Source organism: Macaca nemestrina, chromosome 8 (genome assembly GCF_043159975.1).
Source record: "Macaca nemestrina isolate mMacNem1 chromosome 8, mMacNem.hap1, whole genome shotgun sequence".
Lineage (NCBI taxonomy): Eukaryota > Metazoa > Chordata > Mammalia > Primates > Cercopithecidae > Macaca > Macaca nemestrina.
In genome coordinates this window covers 125,552,801-125,579,869 of record NC_092132.1, presented here as the reverse complement: position 1 = coordinate 125,579,869, position 27,069 = coordinate 125,552,801, and the positions used below count along the sequence as shown (strand labels likewise).

At 40.1% G+C, this 27,069-nt stretch overlaps 2 protein-coding genes across 16 annotated transcripts in view; one reads left to right on the top strand and one right to left on the bottom strand.

The window, feature by feature from the left end:
* LOC105481987 (integrator complex subunit 9) overlaps window positions 1-12,592 on the bottom strand; it is a 126,955-nt gene extending 114,363 nt beyond the window's left edge. For both annotated transcript variants that reach the window (XM_011741786.3, XM_071068447.1), the window contains exon 1: window positions 12,158-12,592. In XM_011741786.3, coding sequence (XP_011740088.1) covers window positions 12,158-12,166 — 9 coding nt within the window. In that variant the 5' untranslated portion in view covers window positions 12,167-12,592. The remainder of the gene's footprint in view (window positions 1-12,157) is intronic.
* An 84-nt stretch (window positions 12,593-12,676) lies between these two features.
* The window catches only part of LOC105481988 (homeobox containing 1), a 167,105-nt gene continuing 152,712 nt past the window's right edge, over window positions 12,677-27,069 (top strand). For 5 of the 14 annotated variants that reach the window (XM_011741795.3, XM_011741791.3, XM_011741789.3 and 2 more), the window contains exon 1: window positions 12,677-12,951. The gene's annotated coding sequence lies outside the window, so the exon portion shown is untranslated. The remainder of the gene's footprint in view (window positions 12,952-27,069) is intronic. The other 9 variants (XR_003018108.2, XM_011741794.3, XM_024792931.2 and 6 more) reach the window with 3 other exon arrangements.

Below are 27,069 nucleotides of genomic sequence, written 5' to 3'. Positions count from 1 at the left end.
CCACCACATCCAGCTAAAAAAAAAAAAAATACATATATATTTTGTTCTGTAGAGACAGGGTCTGACTGTGTTACCCAGGCTGGACTCAAATTTGTGGGCTCAAGTGATCTTCCTGCCTTGGCCTCCCAAAGTGCTGGGATTACAGGTGTCAGTCACTGTGCCTGGCCTTCACTGTTTTGTTTTGTTTTTTTGTTTTGTTTTGTTTTGTTTTGTTTTTAAGTAAAGTATACTTTAAAAACGTTGGGCTGGGCGTGGTGGCTCACGCCTCTAATCCCAGCACTCTGGGAGGCTGACATGGGCGGATGACGAGATCAGGAGATAGAGACCATCCTGGCTAATACTGTGAAACTCCGTTTCTACTAAAAATACAGACTTCATGTCTAAAACACCAAAAGCAACGGCAACAAAAGCCAAACTTGACAAATGGGATCTAATTAAACTAAAGAGCTTCTGCACAGCAAAAGAAACTACCATCAGAGTGAACAGGCAACCTAGAGAATGGGAGAAAATTTTTGCAATCTACTCATCTGACAAAGGGCTAATATCCAGAACCTACAAAGAACTCAAACAAATTTACAAGAATAAAACAAACAACCCCATCAAAAAGTGGGCAAAGGATATGAACAGACATTTCTCAAAAGAAGACATTCATATCTTGACACATGAAAACACGTGTCATGAAAAAATGCTTATCATCACTGGCCATCAGAGAAATGCAAATCAAAACCACAATGACATACCATCTCACACCTGTTAGAAGGGCAATCATTAAAAAGTCAGGAAACAACAGGTGCTGGAGAGGATGTGGAGAAATAGGAACACTTTTACACTGTTGGTGGGATTGTAAACTAGTTCAACCATTATGGAAAACAGTATGGCGATTCCTCAAGGATCTAGAACTAGAAGTACCATATGACCCAGCCATCCCATTACTGGGTATATACCCAAAGGATTATAAATCATGCTGCTATAAAGACACATGCACACGTATGTTTATTGCGGCACTATTCACAATAGCAAAGACTTGGAATCAACCCAAATGTCCATCAGTGACAGACTGGATTAAGAAAATGTGGCACATATACACCATGGAATACTATGCAGCCATAAAAAAGGATGAGTTTGTGTCCTTTGTAGGGACATGGATGCAGCTGGAAACCATCATTCTCAGCAAACTATCGCAAGAACAGAAAACCAAACACTGCATGTTCTCACTCATAGGTGAACTGAACAATGAGACACTTGGACTCGGGAAGGGGAACATCACACACCGGGGCCTATTATGGGGAGGGGGGAGGGGGGAGGGATTGCATTGGGAGTTATACCTGATGTAAATGATGAGTTGATGGGTGCAGCATACCAACATGGTACAAGTATACGTATGTAACAAACCTGCACGTTATGCACATGTACCCTAGAACTCAAAGTATAATAATTAAAAAAAAAAAAAATTAGCCGGGCATGGTGGCGGGTGTCTGTGGTCCCAGCTACTCGGGAGGCTGAGGCAGGAGAATTGCTTGAACCCGGGAGGTGGGGCGGAGGTTGCAGTAAGCCAAGATGGTGCCATTGCACTCCAGCCTGGGCAACAGAGCGAGACTCCTGTCTCAAAAAAAAAAAAAAAAATGTGCACAGGCAGGTCGTGGTGGCTCACGCCTGTAATCCCAGCATTTTGGGAGGCCTAGGCAGGTGGATCACCTGAAATCAGGAGTTCCAGACCAGCCTGGCCAACATGGTGAAACCCCGTCTCTACTAAGAATACAAAAATTAGCCGGGTGTGGTAGCAGGCACTGCCAGCTACTCGGGAGGCTGACGCAGGAGAATCACTTGAACCCAGGAGGTTGCAGTGAGCCAAGACTGTGCCACTGCACTCCGGCCTGGGGACAAGAGCAAGACTTCATCTCAAAAAAAAAAAAAAGAAGAAAAGTGCACGTATTACCTAACTAAAAATATACCAAAAAAAAAAAAAAAAAAATACTCAGCATAACTAATCATTAGGGACATACAAATTAAAATCACTAGATATCACTTCACACCCATTACAATGGCTACTATTTTAAAAAACCAGAACACCAATCATTAAAAAAAAAAAAATAGAAAATGACAAGATGGGAAGAATGTGGGGAGAAATCAGAACTCCTGTGGACTGCTGGTGGGAATATAAAACAGTGAAGGTGCAGCCACTATGGAAAACAATGTTAGTTCTTCCAAAAGTTAAACACAGATTTACCATGTGATTTGATCCAGGGATTCCACTTCTGGGTATATACCCCAAAAACCAAAGGCAAGGACTTAAACAGATATTTGTACACCCATTACTACCAATAGTCAAAGAGCAGATGCAACCTAAGTGTCCATCAAGGGATAAATGGATAAAGAAAATAATACCACATTGTTTGTAGCATACACAAACGATGAAATATTAGCCTTTAAAAAAAAAAAAAAAAGGGCATTCTGATACATGCTACAAAAATGTATGAATTATTATGTTAAATGAAACAAGCCAGACACAAAAGGACAATACTGCATGATTCCACTTATATGAGGTACCTAGAGTAGTTGAATTCATACAGATGGTAAGTGGAATGGGGTTTGTCAGGGGCTGGAGGGTGTGGTGGCGTGTGCCTGTAGTCCCAGCTACTCGGGAGGCTGAGGTGGGGGGATGGCTTGAGCTCAGAAGGTGGAGGCTGCAGTGAGCTGAAAGAGCACCACTGCACTCCGGCTTGGATGACACAGCCAGACTCTGTCTCAAAAAAAATAAATAAGAAAAAAAAAAGTGAAAGTACTTAATGCCACGGAATTGTTCAGTTAAAAATGGTTAAACGATAAATTTGACCCAGTTGTGTGTATTTTGCCACAATTTAAAAAGAAGTAATGCACAAATAGAAAATCTGAAAACACCTATGGAAGTTAAGAAATTGAATTAGTTGATTAAAAACCGTCCCCGAAGAAGAGCCCACCCTACATGGCTTCACTAACAGATTCTATCAAACATTTAAAGGCTGGGCATGGTGGCTTATGCCTGTAATCTCAGCACTTTGGGGGGCCCCGAGGAGGCCAGGTAACTTGAGGTCAGGAGTTCGAGACCAGCCTGACCAACATGGAAAAACCCCGTCTCTATTAAAAATAAAAAAATTAGCCAGGTATGGTGGCAGGTGCCTGTAGTACCAGCTATCCCGGAGGCTGAGGCAGGAGAATCGCTTGAGCCCGGGAGGTGGAGGTTGCAGTGAGCCAAGACTGCCCACTGCACTCCGGCCTGGGTGACAGAGTGAGACTTAGTCTCAAAAAAAAAAAAAAAGTTAAAGAGGAAATAATACTAATTCTTCATACACTCTTGCAGAACATAGAGGGATAGAGGAGGAGGAAACATTTTCCAACGCATTCTGTGAGAACAATATTACCTGATACCAAAGCCAAACAAAGATATCACAAGAGAACTACAGACCAATATCCTTCATGAATACATACACAAAAATACTCAACAAAATGTGAGCAAACCAAATCCAGCAACATATACAAAAGATCATGATCAAGCGGAATTTATTCCAGGAATGCAAGTCTGGCTTAACATTCAAAATTCAATTAAAGTAATATATTAATATAAAGGCAAAAACCACATGATCGCCTTGATAGATGAAGGAAAAGCATCTGACAAAATCCAAGACCCATTTATGATAAAAAACACTCAACAAGCTGGATAGAAGGGAATATCCTCAGCCTGACACAGGGCATCTATGAAAAACCTACAGTTCACATCATATTTAGGAGTGAACAACTGAATATTTTCTTCCTAAGATGAGGAACAAATCAACGACGCCTGCTTGCATTACCTCTATTCAACATTGTACTAGAGGGTCTAGCTAGTACAATCTTATAAGAAAAAGAAGTGAAAACCTGGATAAATTAGAAATGAAAACTTATGTCTACACAGTCATGACAGCCAAAAAGCAGAAATAATTCAAATGTCCATCATCTAGTGCAGGAATAAACAAAATGCAGAGTACCCATAGAGGAAAGTATTATTCAGCAAGAAAAAAGAAACAACTGATATATGCTACCACATCAATGAACTTCAGAAACATTACACCAAATGAAAGAAGATGTCTTAGCCACAAAACACCCCATATCAAATGAGTTAATTTACATAAAATGACGAGAAAGGGCAAATCTTCTGAGACAGAAATTAAATAGATTCGTGGTTGCTGAGGCCTGGAGGAAGTAATGGAGATCTTTTTGGAGTGATGGAAATGCGCTAAATCTGGATTGTGGTGAATGAGGCACAACTCTGAAATTTACTAAAAGTCAATGAATTTTGTTTTATATGCATGAATTTTACATATTACATATTATACCTCAAAAAAGCTGTTTAAACCATGTAAAAAAAGGTACCTATAATAATATCATTTACATATTAAAACTACTGCTTTTTACCCATATTTCCACATGCTGGAAAAAAATAGAGGAATGAAGACTTATAAAGCTAGAACATCTCATTATGCTTGCCTTCATATTAACGGCATAGAAAAATGTAGGAATGCTGTATTTAGAAAAAGAGACTGATTAAGCCATAAATCTGAGAAATGGATTATACAAGACATTTTATTATTCACCTCCCCCACCTCTTCATAAACATGAGTGATGAGAAATAAACTAATCTAAGGCCAAAAAAGGTGTTAGTTTTACAATACCTATTAAAGAATAGCTTTCTTGAACATCATTTGTCTGATTACCTATCTTCGAGAGAGCTAAAGTTCATTCAAATGTGCTTTCAATAAATTTAAACATTTTAAATCTTCGAGGCATTTCCTTCAAATTTATGGTAAATCAGGAGCCATTTAAACCCATTGTTTTTCTCTCAGTAAAGTTCCCACCACACAGTTACTAGTCATGATCACTGAGCAACTTGTGACTTTCAAGCCAGTGCCTTGCTCTTACAGGGTCTTCTCTATTTCCCTTCCTGTCCTTGCTGTTCCTACTTTTGCCTTTTCCTATGATCTCTGCAAATTTCTGGCATGTACCCCTTTCTTAGTCCTGCCTGATGTGTCAACTGCAGGCTTCCTCTCACTGGCCTTCCCTATTGTGGGGAGAATAAGGGATTTCCTCTGCTATCTACCCACACTTCCCCAGCTGCCTCTCCAATCTGTCTGATCCCATAGTACCATCATCTTAATTCCTACATCTAAGCACTGGCATTTTCAAAGCAACACCATAGATCTTTTACAAGCTTCCTTTTGAAGATTCTTATGGCACCATATTTTTATCTGAAGAAATGTGTTCCCCTTTCTGGTACATCTTCCCACGTCTGCAATCACTACTCTAGGGACATTTTACTAAACATGGATGAAGTCTATAGTAGACTGAGAGCATGTGAGGATAGATCAAAGAAGAAAGTTACATTTGGAACACAAATAGTGAAAGTAAAGAAACAGTATCATTGGCAAGGGTGGGGAAAATGCATTCTCATATACTACCTGTACAATGGAAAACTAGTGAGCAATTTGGCCTCATCTGTTAAAATATTCAGAAAGCATATTACTGGATACAATTAAATATAGTTTTGACCATTACAAGTAACAAAAATATTTGAGACAGTGCCCAAGGGTATCTCTAATCAGGACATTCAATGTAATACTGTTTGAATTGGATAGTAAACCCACGAGGCTTCACATTCCATATAGGCTGGGGATAAATCTGTTTTGTTCACTGCAATATGCTTAGTATCTTGAGCAATGCCTGGTACAGAGGAGGTGTTCAGGTTTGTTGAGTAAATAAATGAATGATGGAGATCTGAGGGTTGGTTTATGCCTGGACCTCTGCTGGTGTTCAGCAAACCAGGAGTGTATTTTCCATGTGGAATGACTTGGTGGCCATGCTGCAACCTGGGCCGTTGTGAACTATTAACTAAATATTGCTGAGCATCAGAGCAAATGCCAGAGGGATCTGAGTACTCAGAGCAAACCAGTCACAAAACAAATGTGCTACTGTGGTTATAGCAACAGTAATGCTGTAATACTTGTATTAGAACAGTCTTCTGGCTTTGCTGATTGACCATAGGTAAGCCAGAATTTTTTTTTTTTTTTTTTCAATTCAACTATTATTACCAAAAGTCTGTCATCAGTGTATTTTTTTTTTTTTTTTTGAGACAGGGGCTTGCTCTGTCACTCAGGCTAGAGTGCAGTGGTGCAATCAGCTCACTGTAACCTCAAATCCCCAGGTTCAAGCAAACCTCTCACCTTAGCCTACTGAGTAACTGGGACTATGGGCATGATACACCAGGCCTAGCTAATTCTTAATTTTTTTTGTAGAGACAGGGTCTCACTATGCTGCCCAGGCTGGTCTGGAACTCCTGGGCTCAAGTGATCCTCCTCCTCAGCTTCCTGAAGTGCTGGGATTACAGGTGTGAGCCACTGTGCTTGGCCCGGTATATTTTTTTATCTTGTTAAGTATAAAAGATTTAATCTTCAGAACAACAATTTTGGACTCAGAAATGCCTAAGAGTAAAATACCCATCTTTATCACAGAGCATTACTGAGCAAGGTATGTAACTTAGCCTTATGTCACACGTAGCTTTTCAGAGTTTGAGGAAATCATGAAGGAAAAAACCTATTGAGGTTATGATAAAATATGACCTTTGAAAAGCTTGAAATGACATTACATCCTAAAGACACAGGAGGGCACTCTTATCAACCAGCAAAGAAAAACAGAAAAGACAGTGAAGTCAAGCTGACATTTTAACAAATTGTACTGCAATAGTTGAATCAGGCACTGGTAAAACGTTGAGGGCTTGTAATTTATAGCCCAAGATTTCCTGTTTTTCATGTACAACCTAGCAAGCCAACAGGATTCTCCAACCATGTAAATTGGAGGAAGAATCCAACACTCGCAGATTCAAGGTGAGGATTAACCACGCCCCTTTCTAATGATTTCTTAAACTGACCTTGGGGCAGGATTTGCCCCTTTCAAGCAATCTTCTACATAATCTACAATTGCACTCAGTGTTTTACTTGTCTTCCACTGGGAGCAGTCCATGAATTCATTTCTTTGCTCCATCTGTTTTCCCAGGAGAAATGGCAAGTTAAAAGTTTGAGCCAGTAGAAATGAAACAGCATTTTGAACAAAGGAGCAAAGACTACTGAAGAATGTATTTCGTGGCTTTCTCAAGTTTTAAAATTTGTAAACACAACTACAGAATATAATTTTCTCCATCAAATTTAGTTAGTATAACAAGCATTTAAATGACCTTCTTTTAAGACTTTTAACAAGCCGGCTTCTGCAGAGCTCCATGGATTCTGAGGCACTCAGGCCCCTCCCAAAGGATTATCATTAATCTTAAAGTCACATTCAAATTTGTGTCTCAGCAAAGTTATAAATAATTCCATGTCACAGGGGTCAAATGTAATGGTTAAAATGGAAAGCGTTAAAACTGTGAATGCCAAGGGTATACTGTGGTTGCATAATAAATCTTTGTTGACTGAATAAGCCAGAAGAGTCTCTCCATCTCAGGTAGTATCTGTAGGAAGTACAACACACAGGCTGCATTCTTGAACTGCTTCGGACTATTTTATTCGCTTGAATCTTCATCTATTTAAATGACTGGGTTGCTGGACATGATGTTTCAAACTTAATTTCTGTCGATGTGCTCAGAATTTTTTGTTCCATGGTCTTTCGGTAAGGGCCTTTGTGAATTCAGGTTTCTATCCCTAGCTGAACTGGCCATCAGGGTACCCAATTAGGCTCAATCCATATGAATAACAGAACATGCTCTAAAATGCGCTAATTTAAAAGATACATTTCTAATTTTCCTCTGCTTTCTAAAATGATTCTGGTTAACTGAAAATGCCAACGAGTTTTCTTCAGTTAAATAAAGCTGCCTGAATATTGCATATTATAAATATGGAAGGCCACTGAAATCCTCTGAGTTGGTATCTAAGAAGGAGATACCCAAGTATTACGTTAAAATGGCATCCATTGTTTTCATGTGGGTGTGTGAAAAGTCACCAAGAGGGTGATGTGCAAAGTTGGAGAATTATAAATGGTATCGCAGGAACTAAATTTGGAATATAAAAAAGACTAACTTCAAAATCAAATTGGTATGCTCTGATATGGGGGCCTTTAGCTCATCAAGAAAGTTTCCAAACTTAAAAAAAAAAATTTTTTTAACCAATAACCTTAAAAATATTTTTTTGTTTTTGTTTTTTGTTTTTGAGATAGGGTCTCATTTTGTCACCCAGGCAGGAATGCAGTGGTGCCATCACGGCTCACTACAGCCGCGAACTCCTAGGCGCAAGTGATCCTCCTGCCTCAGCCCCCCAGGTAGCTGGGACTACAGGCACATGTCACCACGCTCAGCTAATTCTTGTATCTTTTGTAAAGATAGGTTTTGCCATGTTGCTCAGGCTGGTCTAGAACGTCCTGATCTCAAGCCATCTGCCTGCCTCCGCTTCCCAAAGTGCTAGGATTACAGTCATGAACCATTGCACCTGGCCTGAAGATCTTAATTGAACCACACTTGCATTTAAAGCTAATTTTTAAAAATAGCCTTGAATACATTTTGGGTATGCACTCTACCTTCCTTTTTTTAAGAGATAACCTAGGCATGATGCAGGGTGCTAGAGTTCCTACCCTCACTAAATAACAGGGAAACCTGGGTTTAGATCTTGACTCTATCATTTGTAATCCGTGCTAACTTTAAGCCACTTACTTCACCTCCCTGAAGCTCACATTGTTCTGTCTGTAAAATGGGAATACTGTCATCTGAATCAAAGGATTAAATGGGAGACTATATAGCTAATACTTAGCACATTGCCTGGCATACAATAATTGCTTTATAAAAGGTAGCAATTATTCATTTTTTACTTCAATTGTTACTGCTTATTGTAATCTCTTTAATTTCATTCTTTAATCTTTTCTCAAGGGTATTCATAGATAATATGATAAACCTTGATAAACCTTCAGAAATTATTTACTAATTATTTACACAGAGTCTACATGGGGGAGGACAGACACAGTCCAATAATTACTAGTGCTACATATAGGAAGTATGCCATCAAACATATGACAGGGGTATTTAATTCAAGGAGGCCCTGACGAAGTGTTATTTAGACAGAGATCTGAAATATATGAAGAAATTAGGCAGGCAAAAAAGAGTGAGGCCGGCAATGGAACACATTCAACCAAGTTAAGTGTAGGAAGTTATCCTAAGGGCAAAGGAAGATACTGAGAGGGTTTCATGGAACTCTGCAATTAAAACAACTTCTGGATGCAGAGGAAAGAATGAATTTGACAGGGTTAAGACTGAATACAGGGAGACCAGATAAGGGGTCTTGTTGAATTCCAAGCAAAAAGAGCCCACTACAAAGACAGTATTCTAGTTGGACTGGAGAGGAACAGAATCTATTTAAGAAAGTTTCATTTAGGAAGTAGAATCAATAAGAGGTGGTCATAGATTGTATGTGGGAAGGGTACTCTGGAAAGTCAATCTCAAAAATGAGAAAATGTTAAACAAAATTATGTATTTTTGTTTCATAATTATAAACTTAAAACACAGCCTATCACATATTCCTGAAGCAGTACACAAAATTAAAACTTTTAGGCCACGGGAGGACTTATTACCACCATTTGGGAGGCATGACGCATCAATCTAACTTACTGAGCAACAATGCTTTTGGTATGTTGATGGAAATTCTCAATTATATGTATCTATCAACTACCAAATAAGTTTTAGTATGTAATACATAGTTGCAAAGTAAAGAGAGAGTATGAGTATCAGTAGAAGACTTCCTTTTCCTCTGAGGCATCTTTGGTTCTTAATGGAAAAAATAATTTTCCACTTTTTTACTTTTTCCTATTCCCTGGTTTCCTATTTCTAAATAAATTAAGCAGAAGGATTTTATGAGCAAACTAAAGTATACGTAAAGTAAACTCTGGCTTTTTTTTTTTTTTTTTTTTTTTGAGACAGAGTCTGGCTCTGTCGCCCAGGCTGGAGTGCAGTGGCCGGATCTCAGCTCACTGCAAGCTCCGCCTCCCGGGTTCACGCCATTCTCCTGCCTCAGCCTCCCGAGTAGCTGGGACTACAGGTGCCCGCCACCTCGCCCGGCTAATTTTTTGTATCTTTTTAGTAGAGACGGGGTTTCACCGTGTTAGCCAGGATGGTCTCGATCTCCTGACCTCGTGATCCGCCCGTCTCGGCCTCCCAAAGTGCTGGGATTACAGGCTTGAGCCACCGCGCCCGGCCAACTCTGGCTTTTTGATACCCTCACTAATGAGTTGTTACGGGAAAAACTATTTCACACTTCCCTGCCTTCTTAAACTGAACACACCAAGTATAATTTGTTCTTTATTGAGAACACAGGGTCTGTGCTTTAGCCAATAAGTTACCAAGGTCTTCTGCTCCTATAAGCTGACTTCTTTCATGGAAGGTCCTGGCTTACTTATCCTTCTTATCAGCTCAAGAGTCAGTCACCTTTCCAGGAAGCTGTCCCTGACCTCCCCAATCTTCTCTCAATTCCCAAAACCCTGAACACGCCTCTATTTTACCTTGAACACAGTGAATTATAATTTCGGACCAGGCACGGTGGCTCATGCCTGTAATCCCAGCACTTTGGGAGGCCGAGGTGGGCAGATTCCTTGAACCTAGGAGTTTGAGACAGCCTGGGCAACATGTTGAAATCCCATCTCTACAAAAAAATCAGCAGGGTGTGGTGGTGCGTGCCTGTATTGCCAGCTACATGTGGAGACAGAGACGAGAGGATCGCTTAAGCCCAAAAGGTGGAGGTTGCAGTGAGCTGAGATCGCGCCACTGCACTCCAGTCTGGGCCCCACAGAGCCAGAGCCTGTCTTTAAATAAATAAATAATAACTTTGGTTTACTTTTCATCTTCTTCTTAGGTTGCACGCTTCTGTAGGGCAACTGCTATGACTTTTAATTCTGCATTCTTAAATGTATAGCACACTGACCCAGGAGTAAATTGCTATTCTCAAGGTTTAGTGACCCGCATCCTTCCTCTTACATAAACATCTTTACATGGAGACAATTTCAGAATTGAATCCACTTTTAACACTTTGACTACGCAGAAAACAGCTGGCTTTGAAGAGTATATGCCTGTAACACAATGATTATCAAGATGAGGGTAGGTGGGTTGTGTGGTTTGGAAAAGCATATTCAGATAATTATATAAATGGTAAAATAAACTTTTTTTTTTTTTTGAGACAGAGTTTCGCTCTGTCGCCAGGCTGGTGTGCAGTGGCGCGATGTCGGCTTACTGCAACCTCCGCCTCCCGGGTTCAAGCGATTCTCCTGCCTCAAGTAAAGCTTGACAGTAACTTGGCTGCACGAATATGGATTTTAAAAGGTTGATAAAGAGAGTTTCACACCTGCCTTTCTACACTATGTTATTACTAATTGAATCTAGTTGGAATAAACTAGTCAGACCTGTATGCACAATGAGTCAAATGGCTCAAATCAAAGGTTTGAGAAGTCTCTATGAGCCAGGTGCTTGAGTTGTGTGATGTTAAGACTTCAGGTATACCGGCACACTTCATCCAGACTTGGCTCATGCAGTCCCTACAGTCTTAGAATGGAATACCATATAACACTTCTCTCCCCATCTAAATCCCAGTTAGGGTTTAAGACTCAACTTCTCCACACTCTGACCTCGTCCTGAATACCAAGGGCAGTGAGGAGTCTATACAACAGGATATTTAATAAGTGATTACGGTCTGCCGAATGTTTTTTTTACTGTCTGCTTAAATCTAGCCAAAGTCTCAACAACAGTAGGGAGACAGGCTACTCAAGCGCCAGTCGAATGGAAAGGGGTTGTTAACAGCCTATTATAACCCTAACGTGGGAGCCAGGACGTCCAAACCTGGTTAACAGAGCCCACAGAGTTCATAGGGGAAGGACTGTGACAGAGTCAACGTCTTGTCTGAACAAAAAGACCTACCAACGAGTGAAAGAAGACCTCCTGGGAGGGATAGGGGGGCGGGAGAGGGAATTCAAGCCTTCTTAACAACAAAAAGCAGCTTTCTTTAGCCCACTCCACTTTCCAGCTACTTAATTGCTACCCCTCCTGTGTGACGATTCCCTGCCCAAAGTAGGAAAAAAAGAGGTCCAAAAGGATATAGCATCAACTTTGCCCTCTGACCTAGGAGCGAAGACTCACCAGTTTCATAATGGACTTTTGGTGGTTCAATAGCAGTCACTGAACTCCTCAAACGCAGGAAGCGTCTTCCGGTGCAATCTCCGCCACCTGCCAGCCCAGAGCATCGCGGGACTTGCAGTCTTTCATTCTCACGTCCCTTCCAGGGGAATCATAGGAAATGTAGTCTCCCCCCCAGGCACCATGGGAACTGTGGTCGCCTTTCCTTTTCCTCCGTTTCCTCTGCGGACGCCTCCTTCCGTCAGCTCAAATTCATCCCCGCCGCCCTCTCCACCCCAGCATGATATCATGTCCCCATTACGCGCCTGGAGCACATGGTGTTCTGGGATGTGTAGTCCCGACGGCTCCGGGTCCCCTTTCCCCTCCTCCCAAAGGGAAGGCGGATGGGCACGGGGCTTGCCGGGAGTTGTAGTTCTCTTGGGCCTCTAGGCGCCGGGCTCCGCGCTTTTACTCGGGGGAGGCAGGAACTACAACTCCCAGGGACGCCGGGCGGCAGCAGGTGGGAGCGGGGCTGTTGATATCAATATGGCGGTTGTCAGCCAGACAAAGACAGTCAGTCTGATGTGATTGAGACAAGGGAGGTTTTTCAGGGGGAGACTGGGAGATAGGGGCCTCCCCTCCCCCTTCTCCTCTTCCTGCGCCGGCCTCAACCCCTCCCCAGTCCCCTCCCGACGGGCGCCCCACGCGGAAGACACCCCTCCCCCTCCCGCTTTCCCTCCTCCCTACCTCAGCCCTTCGTACTGGGACGTTGGGGAGGGGGCTCTGCCGGGCGGAGAGAACTCAGCGAGGATTCTGAGGTGAGTCGAGCGGTTTTGAAGCCGGACAACCTCAAGTCTCTTTCCTCACTTCTTTCTCTTCATTTAAAACAATTTTTTTTGGAGGGGTTTTGGGGAGGAAGTGAGCGGACGCTGGGGATGGGTCTCGTTAGCGGCCGGATTGAGAGGAGGGAGGAAGCAGGGGGCTTCCGAGTGGGTGATCCAGACGCGGGCTGTGGGGTGGGGCAGTTCGTGGGGGCCGGTCCTGGAAAGGCGTCGACTGCCCCCCAACTCTTCTGGTTTCCTCTACTATGAGCGGAAGGTTTGAATCCTGGAGGTGGGGGTCTCTGGTGTGGAGTTCGAGAAACTGTGAGGTGATTTGCAGGTGTGTTGGTTTGTTTGGGGTGTGGAAGTGTGTTTAAACTGTGTGACGTGTACTTGTGTGCTCTGCTTGTTTTGGAGCGGTGTCTGTAGATGAGAAGTTAGACAGCGCGAGTTCTCGCTCGCTCTGGGCCTGGGCTGAGGGGCGGGCGTGAGGTCCTGGTGCTGGGCATTTGGGCTGGCGACGTGGTGCGGGGCAGCCGGGCTTAGCAACTCGCTCGTGTCCCGTCGCCCGCTCACACTCCGCCACTCGCCTCCGCCCCCTCCCCTGGACGAATCTCCACCCCAAACTCCAGCCACGAGAACTGTAGAGATGGTGTGATGTGGAGATGGGTTTTTTGCATCCTCAAGTCGGTAGATAGGTGGGAAAGGAAAAGTGTTTCTTAATATTTTATTCCGGAACCGTGTTTTGGTTACACTATTGGGGCTACTTTGAAAGGCGTCCTCCACCCACCTTCACCCCGAAACAGTAGGTAGAGGTATCTTGTCTTCGTGTGAATTAGATGAATAATTGCTGAAGATTCGGGGGGGCGTGGGGTGGGGGTCGGGAGTGCTGGATTGTGTACGCGTCTGTGTATGTCTACTAAAGAGACGGAATGTCTGCTGTGTATCTTGAGATAGGGCGACTTATTTTCGTAGTAGGAAGAACTGTTGGAAATTATTTGCGGGAGAGGGGGTGCGCGGAAAGGCGCTGCTTGTATTTTTCTTCTACTCCACCCTGTTCTGTCTTGCATTTGCCTGAAAGCTGGTGGAATGGAACAGTGAAGAAGCATTGGGTGAGTAAAGGGAAGAATGCAGTTGGCATTAAAGATAACACTGTGTAAAGTTGAATGGTATAAAGTGATTACCGCTTTTATTTACACTGAAGCTTAAAAAAAATCACCCATGTATCATATAGGGTAGAGTGATGTGACTAGCTCATTTCTCTGGGATCCTGCAGGTATAGAAACCTCTGGCTTCCCTCTTCCTTCCTTCCCTCTTCCTTCCTTCCTATCCTCCCTCCTTCCTTCCTTAAGTCCTTCCTTTCTTTCTTGGCTTAGTACGACATTTCTCATTCTGATGGACGTAATACCGCCTGTGTCTTTTTGTTTAGTTTGTGCTAATATGGTTGTGCTTTTTGTGGTTTTACCATAAAATGCATCATTAAATGCATTTATTATTTTGCATTTATGCTGCAGGTAATTATCACATCAGGATTGCAGTGCTTTGCATTAAACTTATTTTAAAATTGTACAATTAAGTTGCTTGATCTAGTTGAATTATGTTTCTAAGTCAAAGTTGGGAAATTTGAATTCTAAATTTTTTTCAAATTTCAATTAGAGTTAAAAAGAAAAGGATTGCAACATATTTCTCACAGTTTTTAATATTTAATAACACACTAGAAGAATTTAAGATCACATATTTTGTACTTCCTTGTTAAGTTCTTCAATAATTCTTATGTGACAATTTTTTTAGTGTAACGGATTTTTAAAATAAAGAAATTGACATAATTCCTATTTCAACTGTTGAGAGTTGAATATATTCCCCAAACTTATCAATTCTTGAATCTGCCACCTATCATCAGTAAGGGACCTTTAGATTCTATGATAACTGAAAACCACATTGATAGTGTATAATTTTATGGTATGTCCTCTAACCATTTATTTGAAATTTTTGCTGTTGGTCATTCACACAGATAAGGGGGACTGAAAGAATGAGGTAGCATGTATACTTCAATTGACCTGAATAGAAAAAAACTGTGGTTTCTAAATCTTCAGATGTAGAATATACAATATGTTGATTCCAAACTAAGCCATTAGTTTGTGATAGACCAGGATTTTCAGAATCATTTGTTTTAAGCTTGTGTCTTAACTTGAAACACTACTTTGCAAAAGCTGGAGAAAAATCCTACATAACTACTTAACGGAGTGTTTTGTTTTATTTTTCTGAAGCATATTATTATAGTCATGGAGGTTTTAAAAAATGTTTAATAGTTATTTTAGAAGTAAAAAACCTACATGTTTGTTAATATTTTGAATTGGAAAAGCATGAGTATTTTCTCTTCCATCCACCCTTACCTCAAAATTTCTTTTTGTTTTGTCCATGGAAGTACAAAGTTATTTACTGGGAAAAGCGTTCATTAAACTTTTTCTGACTACTAGTGGGATCAAAATCATCACGTGTAAACCAAATATATTCCTAGCATTCATTGGGGGTGATTCCGTTGCATTTAAGTACTGGGCATTAAAATGATGTAAAGCCTTTACTGCAGGTTAAAGCATAAAACGTTCTCAGCATGTGGGAGTCATATGGTTTACGAATAAAGTAGAAAACCAGGGCATTGGTGCTTGTCCAGCTTAAAATTTCATCGCGTAACTGTGAAAGACACATTTATTTTAATGTGATTGCTTCTAAAGATGTTGCTTGTATTATGGGAAGTTGAAAATCTAAGCTACTTTTAACTAATCTGTTGCTAGTTTAGTGTACTGCATTTAGTGAACACTATTTATGATCACAAATATGCATCAAGGAAAGGAGCCTTTAGCTGGAAGTTGAATGCCTTTGGTGAGGCTTCGTTTTCACTGCTGTATGAACAGATTTCAGTCTTCTAGCCCAAATCCTCAGTTAAAACATTGCTAATAGAAACTTAATAGCTCAGTGTTGGTAAGTTACAAAATATGTGGCAACAAATCTGTCATTGTTACATCATTTAAAAAATAGAAGCAACCAGCTTATGGCAATTTTTGTGGCAAGTGTTGATTGAAATTCTATTGTTTGTTTCATAGATATTGAATACATTGGGAATATTTAGGCTTAATATGTGCATTTTGAGTCTCCTGTACACTGTATTCAGTACATCCCACATTTAGTGTTTCAGGCAGCTACCATGTAATTTGCTTCTGTTCTTTTCATTGTAGCTCTTCTCTTATTTTTGTATACAGCTCTTTAAACCTGAATTATTTCTCTTGGGAATTAGGTATTTATGTAGAATGTTGTCATAAGTGAAAGTTGACGTACTAGTCAACTTTTTAAATACATGAACATTTATAGATAAACCGAATAGTGCTCATTGAAAATGTGTTGGTTTTGTTTGTTTTGTGAACCTGCATTATTTAGTTCTTTGGCTTCTGGAATTAATTTTGTAGCTCACTTTGCTATTCTTTGGCTAGATTTTTCTGTTAACGGTTGGCTTTTACTTCTCACTTTAGTAGAACTGTAATTTATTAAAATACTGTTGTGAGTGAAAAGCATGGCTTGTCTAGAGTGTTATATATGTACACCCACACATGCACTCACACATAAAATACCTTTATGTTTGTTTATTTATGAAATTGGTATATATCTATCAGACATGCCTCCCATAAGAAAGAATCTGAGCCACAAATAGCAGGAGACCTTGAACTTTGAGTGACGCTAGAAACCAAAGAGTAACCAGCACATGTTGTCCACATTATAGAAGCTAAGGAGATTTTCTGTGTCATTCCAAGCCATTATTTTCACAGATTTTGTTAAAATATAGTTCTCTCAAAATGGAAGCTATCGATATTGAAAGTTTTCTCAAAATACTACTAAGTAACACGTAGCATGGATTCCTAGGTGCAGCTATTCCCCCACATTGCCCTTACTGAATTTAGGGCCCATGATAGGTACAGAGTAAAGATTTTTCCATGGGATTATTTGATGTAAAACTTTTAGTTGCAGTGTATTCAAATATAATCCAGTGCTTTAGATAATTTGTTTTCCTTGACCTTAGATGAAACAAGTTGGAAATTTACTATAACATTGTTTTGGACACTTTCCAAGAGCATTTAGCTCCTGGAAGGGCCCTGGCTTTAGCATGGTTTTTACCCTCATAGTGATAATAAGGTTGAAGTTACATTAAGTTTTTCCAGTGGCTATTATAATCTTAATGCAATATTTGACAGCTTCTTAGGCTATAGTGTTTTTTTTTTTAACATTTACAAAAAAAAAAAGGTAACAATAGTCTGATTTTAGCTTTGAAGTGATCAATTATTTTAACTTTTTCGCCCTTAAAATGGGTGGCACTAGACTCCTTCCTGTTAAGTGGTAAAATGATTCTAATTCAGTCAAAGGGCACTAGGTTTTTCTTAGAGTGTGGATTGTGATAAAAAATGTTTACTAAATTCCACATGCTGAATATACTCTCTGGCTGCTTCTTTGTTTATCTTATGTCCAGAGATGGTCCACATGTGGTGTATTGAAAATATTAGTAGCCTCATTACTGTATACATATTAAATAGTGTAGAGTTGCCAAGTGGCAGTAACTTTAATTTGTATCTAGTCACAATTTTTATAGCAAGAAAGTGAAATGCTGTGGTTACTGCTGAAACAGGGATGACTTAAGACTGAACTGATTTAAGATTTTAATAATTTAGGCTGGGCATGGTGGCTCACACCTGTCATCCCAGCACTTTGGGAGGCCGAGGCGGGCAGATCACCTGAGGTCAGGAATTCGAGACCAGCCTGGCAAACATGGCAAAACCTTGTCTCTACTAAAAAGACAAAAATTAGCTGGGTGTGGTGGTGCATGCCTGTAATCCCAGCTACTCGGGAGGCTGAGGCAGGAAAATCGCTTGAACCTGGGAGGTGGAGGTTGTAGTGAGCTGAGATTGCGCCACTGCACTCCAGCCTGGGCGACAGAGTGAGACTCAGTCTCAAAAAAAAAAAAAAAAAAAAAGATTTTGATAATGTAATAGTATTGTTAAAACATGAAACTCTTGGCTTGGGTATAGTCACTCAAGCCTTGAAATTGGATTAAGTTCTCTCTCTTCAGTCGTGAAGTCAAGTTGGTTTCATGTTTTGTATACATTTCTTTCTATTACTGTTCTCTTATTTCACGCCTTCATCATTTCTGGTTTATTGCATCAGTATCTTAACTAATCTTGTTTGAAGTTTTTTTCATTAGTCATTCTAAACTCCTATTGGAGTATCTTGCCAAAATAAAATGTGAATTTGATTGTCAGCCATACTTTGCCTGTGATCCTTTAGTGGCTCCTCAGACTTTCACAGAAATCAAAAATTTAGAGTCATACCACCTGTGTCCAAATCCTGACTTTGCCAGTTACTAGCTATGTGACCTTGGGCAAATCATTTAAAATGTCTGTACCTCAGCTTCCCCATCAATAGACTGGGGATAAAAATAGTAGCTACTTCATAGGATTATTGTGAGCCCTTGAAGTGCTGGCAAGTCCTTAGGATGCTTTTGGCATATTATAGTTTACAGGAAGCTGCAAAAATAGTAGAGAGGGCACTATACGTTTTACCCAGTTTCCCCTATTGGTTACATCCTACATAACTTTAATACAATATTAAAACCAGGAAATTGACGTCCGTACAATGTGTGTGTATAGTTCTATGCCATTTTATCACAAGTGTGTAGATTGCGTAACAACCACCAAAATCAAGGTACAGAACTGTTACTGCAAAGGTTGAATGATTCTCCTCTTCTTCATAAGTTCTGTTGTTTTGTCAATATAGCTAAGGAGAAAGATACCAATTATTGGATCAGTAATTTCGTTCTTTTGCCTTATGTAATACAGTCATATAGTACATAATGATGTTTCAGTCAAAAACGGACTGAATATATGACAGTGGTCCCATAAGATTATATCATATTTTAACTGTACTTTTTCCAAGGTTTAGAAACACAGATACTTTCCAGTGTGTTACAGTTGCCTACAGTGTTTAATACAGTAAATGCTGTACAGGTTTGTAGCCTAGGAGCAATAGGCTACACCACTTAGGCTTGTGTGAGTACCCTCTATGGTGTTCACACAACAATGAAATTGCCTAATGGTGCGTTTCTCAGAATGTATCTCTGTCGTTAAGTGTTGCATTGGCACATCCTGAAAGTTTTTATGAAAAATTCCAATTAAACTTTCTTTTAAAAGTTTATTATTTAGTTGAACTGACATTGCAAGCATACCAATTTTTTTTGTTATAAGAATCTAAATATTGGCTAGTTTGTTTTTGTTTTTGTTTTTTTTTTTTTGAGATGGAGTTTCGCTCTTCGTTGCCTAGGCTGGAGTAAAATGGCGTGATCTCAGCTCACCGCAATCTCTGCCACCTAGGTTCAAGCGATTCTTCTGCCTCAGCCTTCCTGAGTAGCTGGGATCCTGCACCACCATGCCCAGTATTGTATTTTTAGTAGAGACGGGGTTTCTCCATGTTGCTCAGGCTGGTCTCGAACTTCTGTCTCAGGTGATCCGCCCGCCTCAGCCTCCCAAAGTGCTGGGATTACAGGTGTGAGCCACCGCGCCAGGTCGGCTAGTTTTTTTTTTTTTTTTAAATGAGGAATTATAATATTAGGACCCATTAAAATTTTCTGGTAAAAGTTAACAATAACTTTGAAATTGTCCACAAATGTGTAAGATTTAAATGAGGCTGGGTTTGGTGGCTCAGGCCTGTAATCCCAGCACTTTGGGAGGCCGAGTTGGGCAGATCATGAGGTCAGGAGTTGAGACCAGTCTGACCAACATGGTGAAACTCTGTCTCTACTAAAAATACAAAAATATAGCTGGGTGTGGTGGCATGCACCTGTACTCCCAGCTACTCAGGAGGCTGAGGCAGGAGAATCACTTGAACCCGGGAGGTGGAGGTTGCAGTGAGCCCAGTTCGTGCCACTGTGCTCCAGCCTGGGCGACAGAGCAAGACTCTGTCTCAAAAAAAAAAAAAAAAAAAAAGATTTAAATTTTAATGAATTCAAGGCTTACATGATATGTTTCTTGCTAGAGACGATATGTTAGAATCTGTGTTAGATAACCAAAATTATAGCTATTTTGACATTAGTTTGGTTTTGACAGTGTTAATGCAAACTTGTCAGATTAATTGATTGTCAGCATATGTCATAGTTTTATTTTGTACTTATTGCAAGGGAACTAGCTTTAAAGAAAGTTAATTCAAAGATATTTTCAGAAAAAGGATCTTTACAGAATAAAAAGGGAGGTTATAGTTACTATTTTTGTTAGGTACAAGTTAAAGGATAGTTACACGGTTGGTTATACTTTGCTGCCCCTTAATCAGCCATATGATTATAAAGCCTGTCTTAAAAAGATGAGGCTGTTAATCCAATATACTATCGATTATTATAGACAACAACAGAAGTCTGTTTTGAACAGGCTAACAAAATATTTTCAAATGTATTCACAAAGGTAGAGCACCTGATTTTTGTCTTCTCTGGATTTGAGACAATTTTCCATATGTCAGTACTGTGATAATTTCCATTGAAAAAAGACCAGTTAAAGTTTCATTTGTTTCATTAGTAGGAATACAGCAATATAAATATTGATGGCACTTCCTGATAAATAAGATTCGTATTTATAAAGCTTTTTGGCTACCTGTGATTTCAGTTTTTTCCTGGTAGGATTATTTTTTCCTCCTTGGATTTATGTTTCTAGCTTTTTATTTGTCTTGGTGTACCTTCTAAAAAATAATGCTTTAATTAGGGATCATTTGGCTTCAAGGACAGGCTGTTGTAGGGATTCAGCTGTTTTGGGTTGAAGAAGAGTGACTAGACCTTGTGTGAATGGGAGAACTGTTAGGAATCTGAGAAGCTAGTCTCTCAAGCTCTCTGGTGTTAAATGGTTTCTTGTCTCAGCATCTCCTTCCATGTCTGCTTCATCTCCCTTTCTCATGTCTTCCTTCCAGTTCTGTTTGTCTTGCCCTGGTTTTTCATAGTCTCTGCTTCTCCAAAGTTCTGACTGGAAAGTGGATTTGATTTGCCATGGTATTGACTTGAACTGTTCTTTCAACTAAAGTTTACCTGTTGGTGACAGTATGTTTCTTTTAGTTCAGTTGGGAAGAGAGAAATTGGAATGCATTGCATGACCACCGTGACTTAAATGCCTGTCCTTATCCCATGACCTTGGTGGGAGGTAGGGTGGAAAGCACCTTTTGTGTGAAGCTTAAGCTTTTAGATGCTTTATATGAGGAGGGTTTTCTTGTTGGGGTTGAACAAGGCACTCAGTTAAACATGTCAAGTCTAGCAGTGCATGATGAGGTACTTTGTGGGATACAAAGGTAAGTTGGATTTAATCCTTTTCTGCAAGGATCAGTTTGTTGGAAATAGCAAAAAGACTCCTATAATTTAATATTGGCTTTTTATTCTAGGCACTTCAGGCAAACCAGAAAGATGACAAAGTAGGACTGTAAGAACTAGGTAGGATTAAGGAAGGAGAATGAGAGGTAGCCCTGGATACATGAATGTACTATCTCTACAATTTGGATCACTGACCTACTAAGCATGAAAGCATCTAGAAGCCATGTATCAGGATCCTCATTGTTGCTATCAAAGACTATCCCTTATTGAATAAAGAAGCTCTTATTCATATCAAGCAGACATTCTTTTGTCCCATCGTTAAGATCTAGAGACATCTTAGGAGAACTCATTTCATCACTATTCTAGGAACTGGAACATTCTCATAGGTACCCTCTATCTATATAGTGACAGCTATTCTCTTAGCAAATGTCATTCATCCCTAACAAGACAATTTGTGCCTTCTTACTTTAGAGGCAATAAGCAGGAATTCAAATAGTTGAGTCTGTAGTAGTGAGCATCTTGTTCTCTGCAGATCTGGCAACAAGAGAATTGACATATTGGGTCAGTCCAATGTCCAGTCAACAGCATATGTGATATTTAACAAAAGCTCCATGAGTTCAGGGAAAGGAACTGGACCTTTTTATTCCTATGTCAGTATTGGAGTTTATATGGACTTCAGAGCTAAAATTTCCAAAGCTAAGTCTTTATTATATTACCAAATCAGGGCCAAGATTTTTAGAAATAAGTACAAGTCAAGGGTAGGCAACTAAGGAACCTAGAAGATTGGAGTCACATTGCAGATCCACAGGAGATAAATAGATGGGGAGTCACAGAGTTCTAAGCACTTAGGCTACAACAGAAGGAAACAGTGATCTCAACTTTTGTGCTGAAGAATTGCCTGGAAAAAGTATTAATATTTTAGTTTCTGGCTGGGCATGGTGGCTCATGCCTGTAATCCCAGCGCTTTGGGAGGCTGAGTGGGGCAGATAATGAGATCAGGAGTTCAAGACCAGCTTGGCCAACATGGTGAAACCCCATCTCTACTAAAAATACAAAAAAATTAGCTGGGCATGGTGGCGCACGCCTGTGATCCCAGCTACTCAGGAGGCTAAGGCAGGAAAATTGCTTGAACTGGGACCTGGGAGGCGGAGGTTGCAGTGAGCCGAAATTGCGCCACTGCACTCCAGCCTGGGCTACAGAGCAAGACTCCGTCTCAAAAAAAAAAAAAATTGTTTCCTGAGCTCTACCCCAAGATTCCTAAAATCTGAGATGGGCCTAGGAATATATATCCTTCATAAGTATATCAAGTAATTCTAATTGGTAGAGTCCTCAGAATGCTTGGAAAGTGCATAGACAGCATAATACCTACTTAGAACCTATTATGTGCTTTGTTCTGTGGAAGTCTCAAATATCTGTTTATAATTGGGAGTGTTTCTTTCCTGATATGTGCCTGCCTCATATTAAACACTATGTCCATCCTCTCTGATTGCTTATGTGAGTAAATCGTGACATGGGCTATATTTTGGGTAAGTATGATTATTTTTCTAGATGTCGTGCTTAATAGTATTATGCCCTAAACATCTAGTTTTTATGGTTATGGCATCAGCTCATTTTCCTTTTCTTTTTTTTTTTTTTCTTTTGAGATGGAGTCTCACTCTGTCGCCCAGGCTGGAGTGCAGTGGCGCGATCTCGGTTCACTGCAAACTCTGCCTCCTGGGTTCACGCCATTCTCCTGCCTCAGCCTCCTGAGTAGCTGGGACTACAGGCGCCCGCCACCGCGCCCGGCTAATTTTTTGTATTTTTAGTAGAGATGGGGTTTCACCGTGGTCTCGATCTCCTGACCTTGTGATCTGCCCGCCTCGGCCTCCCAAAGTGCTGGGATTACAGGCGTGAGCCACCGCGCCCGGCAGCTCATTTTCTTAAACTCTGTATTTTTATATATGAACTCTTAAGAAGACAGTCTTTTTTTATTCCCACCTTTCATCATTAAGTCCTCCTTTATTCTAATTTTCTGGATCTAGTAAGCAAGTTTTTTGTTTGTTTGTTTGTTTTTTAACTTATATACTTTGGAATATCAGCCATCTCTTGAACCTTTGCCCTCACGAATTAAATTTCTCACCTTTTTTTTTTTTAAGGTCTGTCATTCTTTTTGGAGCCTTAATTACTCTTACGATATTGAGCTGGTTGAAAACATGAACTTTGGAGCTGTATTGTCTAGGTGCAAATCTGATCTCCACTACTTAACCCTGTAATTTTGTGTAAACCTCTATGTGTCTCATCTGTAAACTGGGCATAGATAAATAATAGTATTTATTCATTTACTAATAGGATTCTTGTGAGTATATGAGGCATCATTTGCTAAGTGCTTAGAGTAGTGGTTGTTACACCTTATCTTATTATTAGTTGTCCTGTTCTTCTTTTTCCAAGGTAATACTTACTCCCCTCCTTAATCTTTAGAATTCTCATTTGTTGTAAATAATCTCTTTCTGGCTAATTTATTTTGTCTTTGCGCATTATTTATTTTCTTCTCAGTTTTCCTTTTGTAGCTCTTAGCTGCATTAGATATAATATTTCCCCTTAAAATTCTTTCTATACAAGTCTTTCTTCCATCATTCTTTTCTCTCTTGTTAAAATTACCGCTGGTCTTGAAGTTCCTAGAATTAAAGGCTTTAAATCTCCCTTTAGTACTTTTCTTTTTGTTCTTTTTTCTTCTCCTCTCATCTGATTTGTCAGTGATCTGCTGATTCTGTCACCCCATAACATCGCTTAGATTATTCTCTTCCTTTATTGTCTGTAATTGCCATCCTCATTACTTCTTGTTAAGATGACTGCAGAAGTAATACTGACCTTCCTGCCACTTCCCTACTCTATTCCATGGTGCACAGCACTCTTAGAATAATTTTTATCGAACTTTTCATCAAGTCATTTAAGAGGTTACTATACCTTAGTTCAAATTGTGCCATATGCCAAATTTTAGTCCCCGTGCTTTGTAATGGGTTTGCTGACATTTCCTTTCCTCCCTTTTCCATGTCTTATTTTCTTATTCCAGAAGATATTTTCTACATTGCATTCAAATAAATTACCTTTCCTCCTGCTGTATATTTTCAGTCTTTGTTTCTTGGTATTTGCTACCCTACCCACTTAATATATTTGTATATCCTTATCTTACTAGTTAAAACCTTATACTTAAAACCCAGTTAAATCCTTCTGTCGAAGAGACATGTCCCAGTGAACCTCGACACACTTAGACTAGTCATTTACTCCACATATAAGCTGTATTTACATACTCAATCATTATTGTAACTTTTTGTATTTATTTGTAAGGTATGTGACATTTAAAATAGTTTAGTTTTCATGTTGTGTATATGAATTGGATTCCTGGTTGAAGTGTAAGATCCTTGAATTTTCTACTGACTTGCCCCTGGGAGGGGGCAGGGGTGAGGGGACTGAATTTATCCTCAGAAGATAATGAACCTAAAATTTCTGGTACCCCTGCCACTGGTGCCAGCATTCTACAGCCAATAATACTTGTCAAGAACTTAGACACAGCAATCTGTCTAGTACCGAGGGTACTGGATCAGAGAAATGACGTTCTTTCCCATCCCCCCTTCATTTTCACAGTTCATTTGTTAACTTCCACTTATTTAGCCAACAATGAGTGAGATGTAGGCCTACCCTTTAGGAAACTCACCGTTTGGTTTCAATAGGATCAGAAAGAGGACTCAACCATGAGGCACAGATCTCAGTACTGCACATGGGGTATGCTTGCTTCAGTAATTTCAGTCATCTGAGCTAGCTTACTCATGTGCTCACTGTTCCTTTGGGGAAAACATACTGTCTTCTTAGGCATCTCCCTGCCTCTGTGTGGTCTCTCCAGTATGGTGGCTTCAGGGTAGCCAGACTTCTCACGTAGTGCCTCAGGGCTCCAAAGGCAGGTGTCCCAAAAGAGAAAGGAAGTCAGGCTTATTGTTTTTTATGACCTATCCTTGGAAACTTGAGGATTACTTCCACAACATTCTACTTATGAAGGCAGTCTTGCAGGCCTGCCCATGTTGGAGAGCAGGGAACAGAGACTCCACTCTACCTTTTGATGGGAGGAGTGGCAACATTCTCAAAGAGCATATATGATGGAAATGTTGTGGCAGTTTTGGAAAATGCAATCTGCCGTACCAAAAGATAAATACTGTTAATAATTTGCTTTGCTTTCAGGTTACAAGTGTGTTCTCTCCTCTACAATGGTGTCATACTATCACTTATATTTCTTTCTTTAGCGATATATAATGGTGTCAGCATATAAAGACATAACTCATTTTTTTAAATGTAAACAAATGAAGTATAATTTAACCATTTACCCACCAGTGGACATTTAAGCTTTCTTTTACACACACATACACACACACACACAGAGAAGCAAAAACAAACAAAAAGCCTAAAGGCATAATATAGTTTTAGATTTCAGTTGAATTTTGTCTTACCCCAAGTTGGTAGGATTTGTGAGGGCATCAGGGAGGGCAGTGATCATGCCACTTGTGGCCTTTGAAAGAGAATAATCCTCTTCACTCTTGATTTATCAGCCTTGGTAAGTAATTTTAGTAGGAACCTCTTGTTTGGTGTTAGATTGGCCTGTAGTAACATTGCTGTGAATGGGACTAAGAAGGCAAGAGGTAATAAGCTTTTTCCTTGTGCCACTATTGCAACCATCTGGGAATTGTTTCTTACGTCTCCTTTTTCCCCCCTTTGCTGCTTTTTCTTTCTTTTTTCCCTGCTACAACCTCCTCAGTAATCCTGTGCTTCTGTCTTGATCTCAGCAAAAGATATGGATGAGATGGGGCTATCATCATGTACAAAGATATCTCATTTGGCACTTGATCAGGTGAAGGATTATTTTTTGTCTTTCTTCCTGTTGTGTATGCAAAAGACATCTTAAATGACTTGAACTAGGAGTTGATCAATTGATTTTAAAAAGTTGGTTATAGTAAAAAGCATTAAAAACTGATGACTTAAACATTTTACTTTAATCAAAATATATAGACGTGCACACATTTGTTAGTTATTTGGTACAGGGACAGTGGTTCTCAACTGGTGATTTTACCCTCCAGGGACATTTCGTAACATTTGGAGACATTTTTGATTACCACTACTGGAGTGGGAGTGCTACTGCCATATAGTGGGGAGTAGCAAAGGCAGGGATGCTGCCAAACATCCTTCAGTTCACTGGCCAATACCTCCCCCTCCCAACAGAGAATTCTCCCATCTAAAATGTCAGTAGTACTGGGGTTGAGAAACTGATCTAGGGCCAATGCCTTTTCTTTGTGTGTGAATCTATGGATTGACTGACACTCTACATCAGCTTTTCATGCATAAACCATACCCATAATGTATCATTTATTATTTCCAGTTTTTATTTTTTTTAAATGGAAGGAGACCTTAAAGACATTTATAATCTATGAGTCAAATCATAATATTTTATTTCTCCCAAATCTTTTTTTTTTTTTTTTTTTTTTTTTGAGATAGAGTCTTGCTCTGTCTCCAGGCTGGAGTGTAGTGGCGCGATCTTGGCTCACTGCAACCTCTGCCTCCCAGGTTCAAGCGATTCTCCTGCCTCAGCCTCTACAGGTGTGTGCCACCACGCCCAGCCGATTTTTGTATTTTTAATAGAGATGAGATTTCATCATGTTGGCCAGGATGGTCTCCATCTCTTGACCTTGTGATCCGCCGCCTAGGCCTCCCCAAGTGCTGGG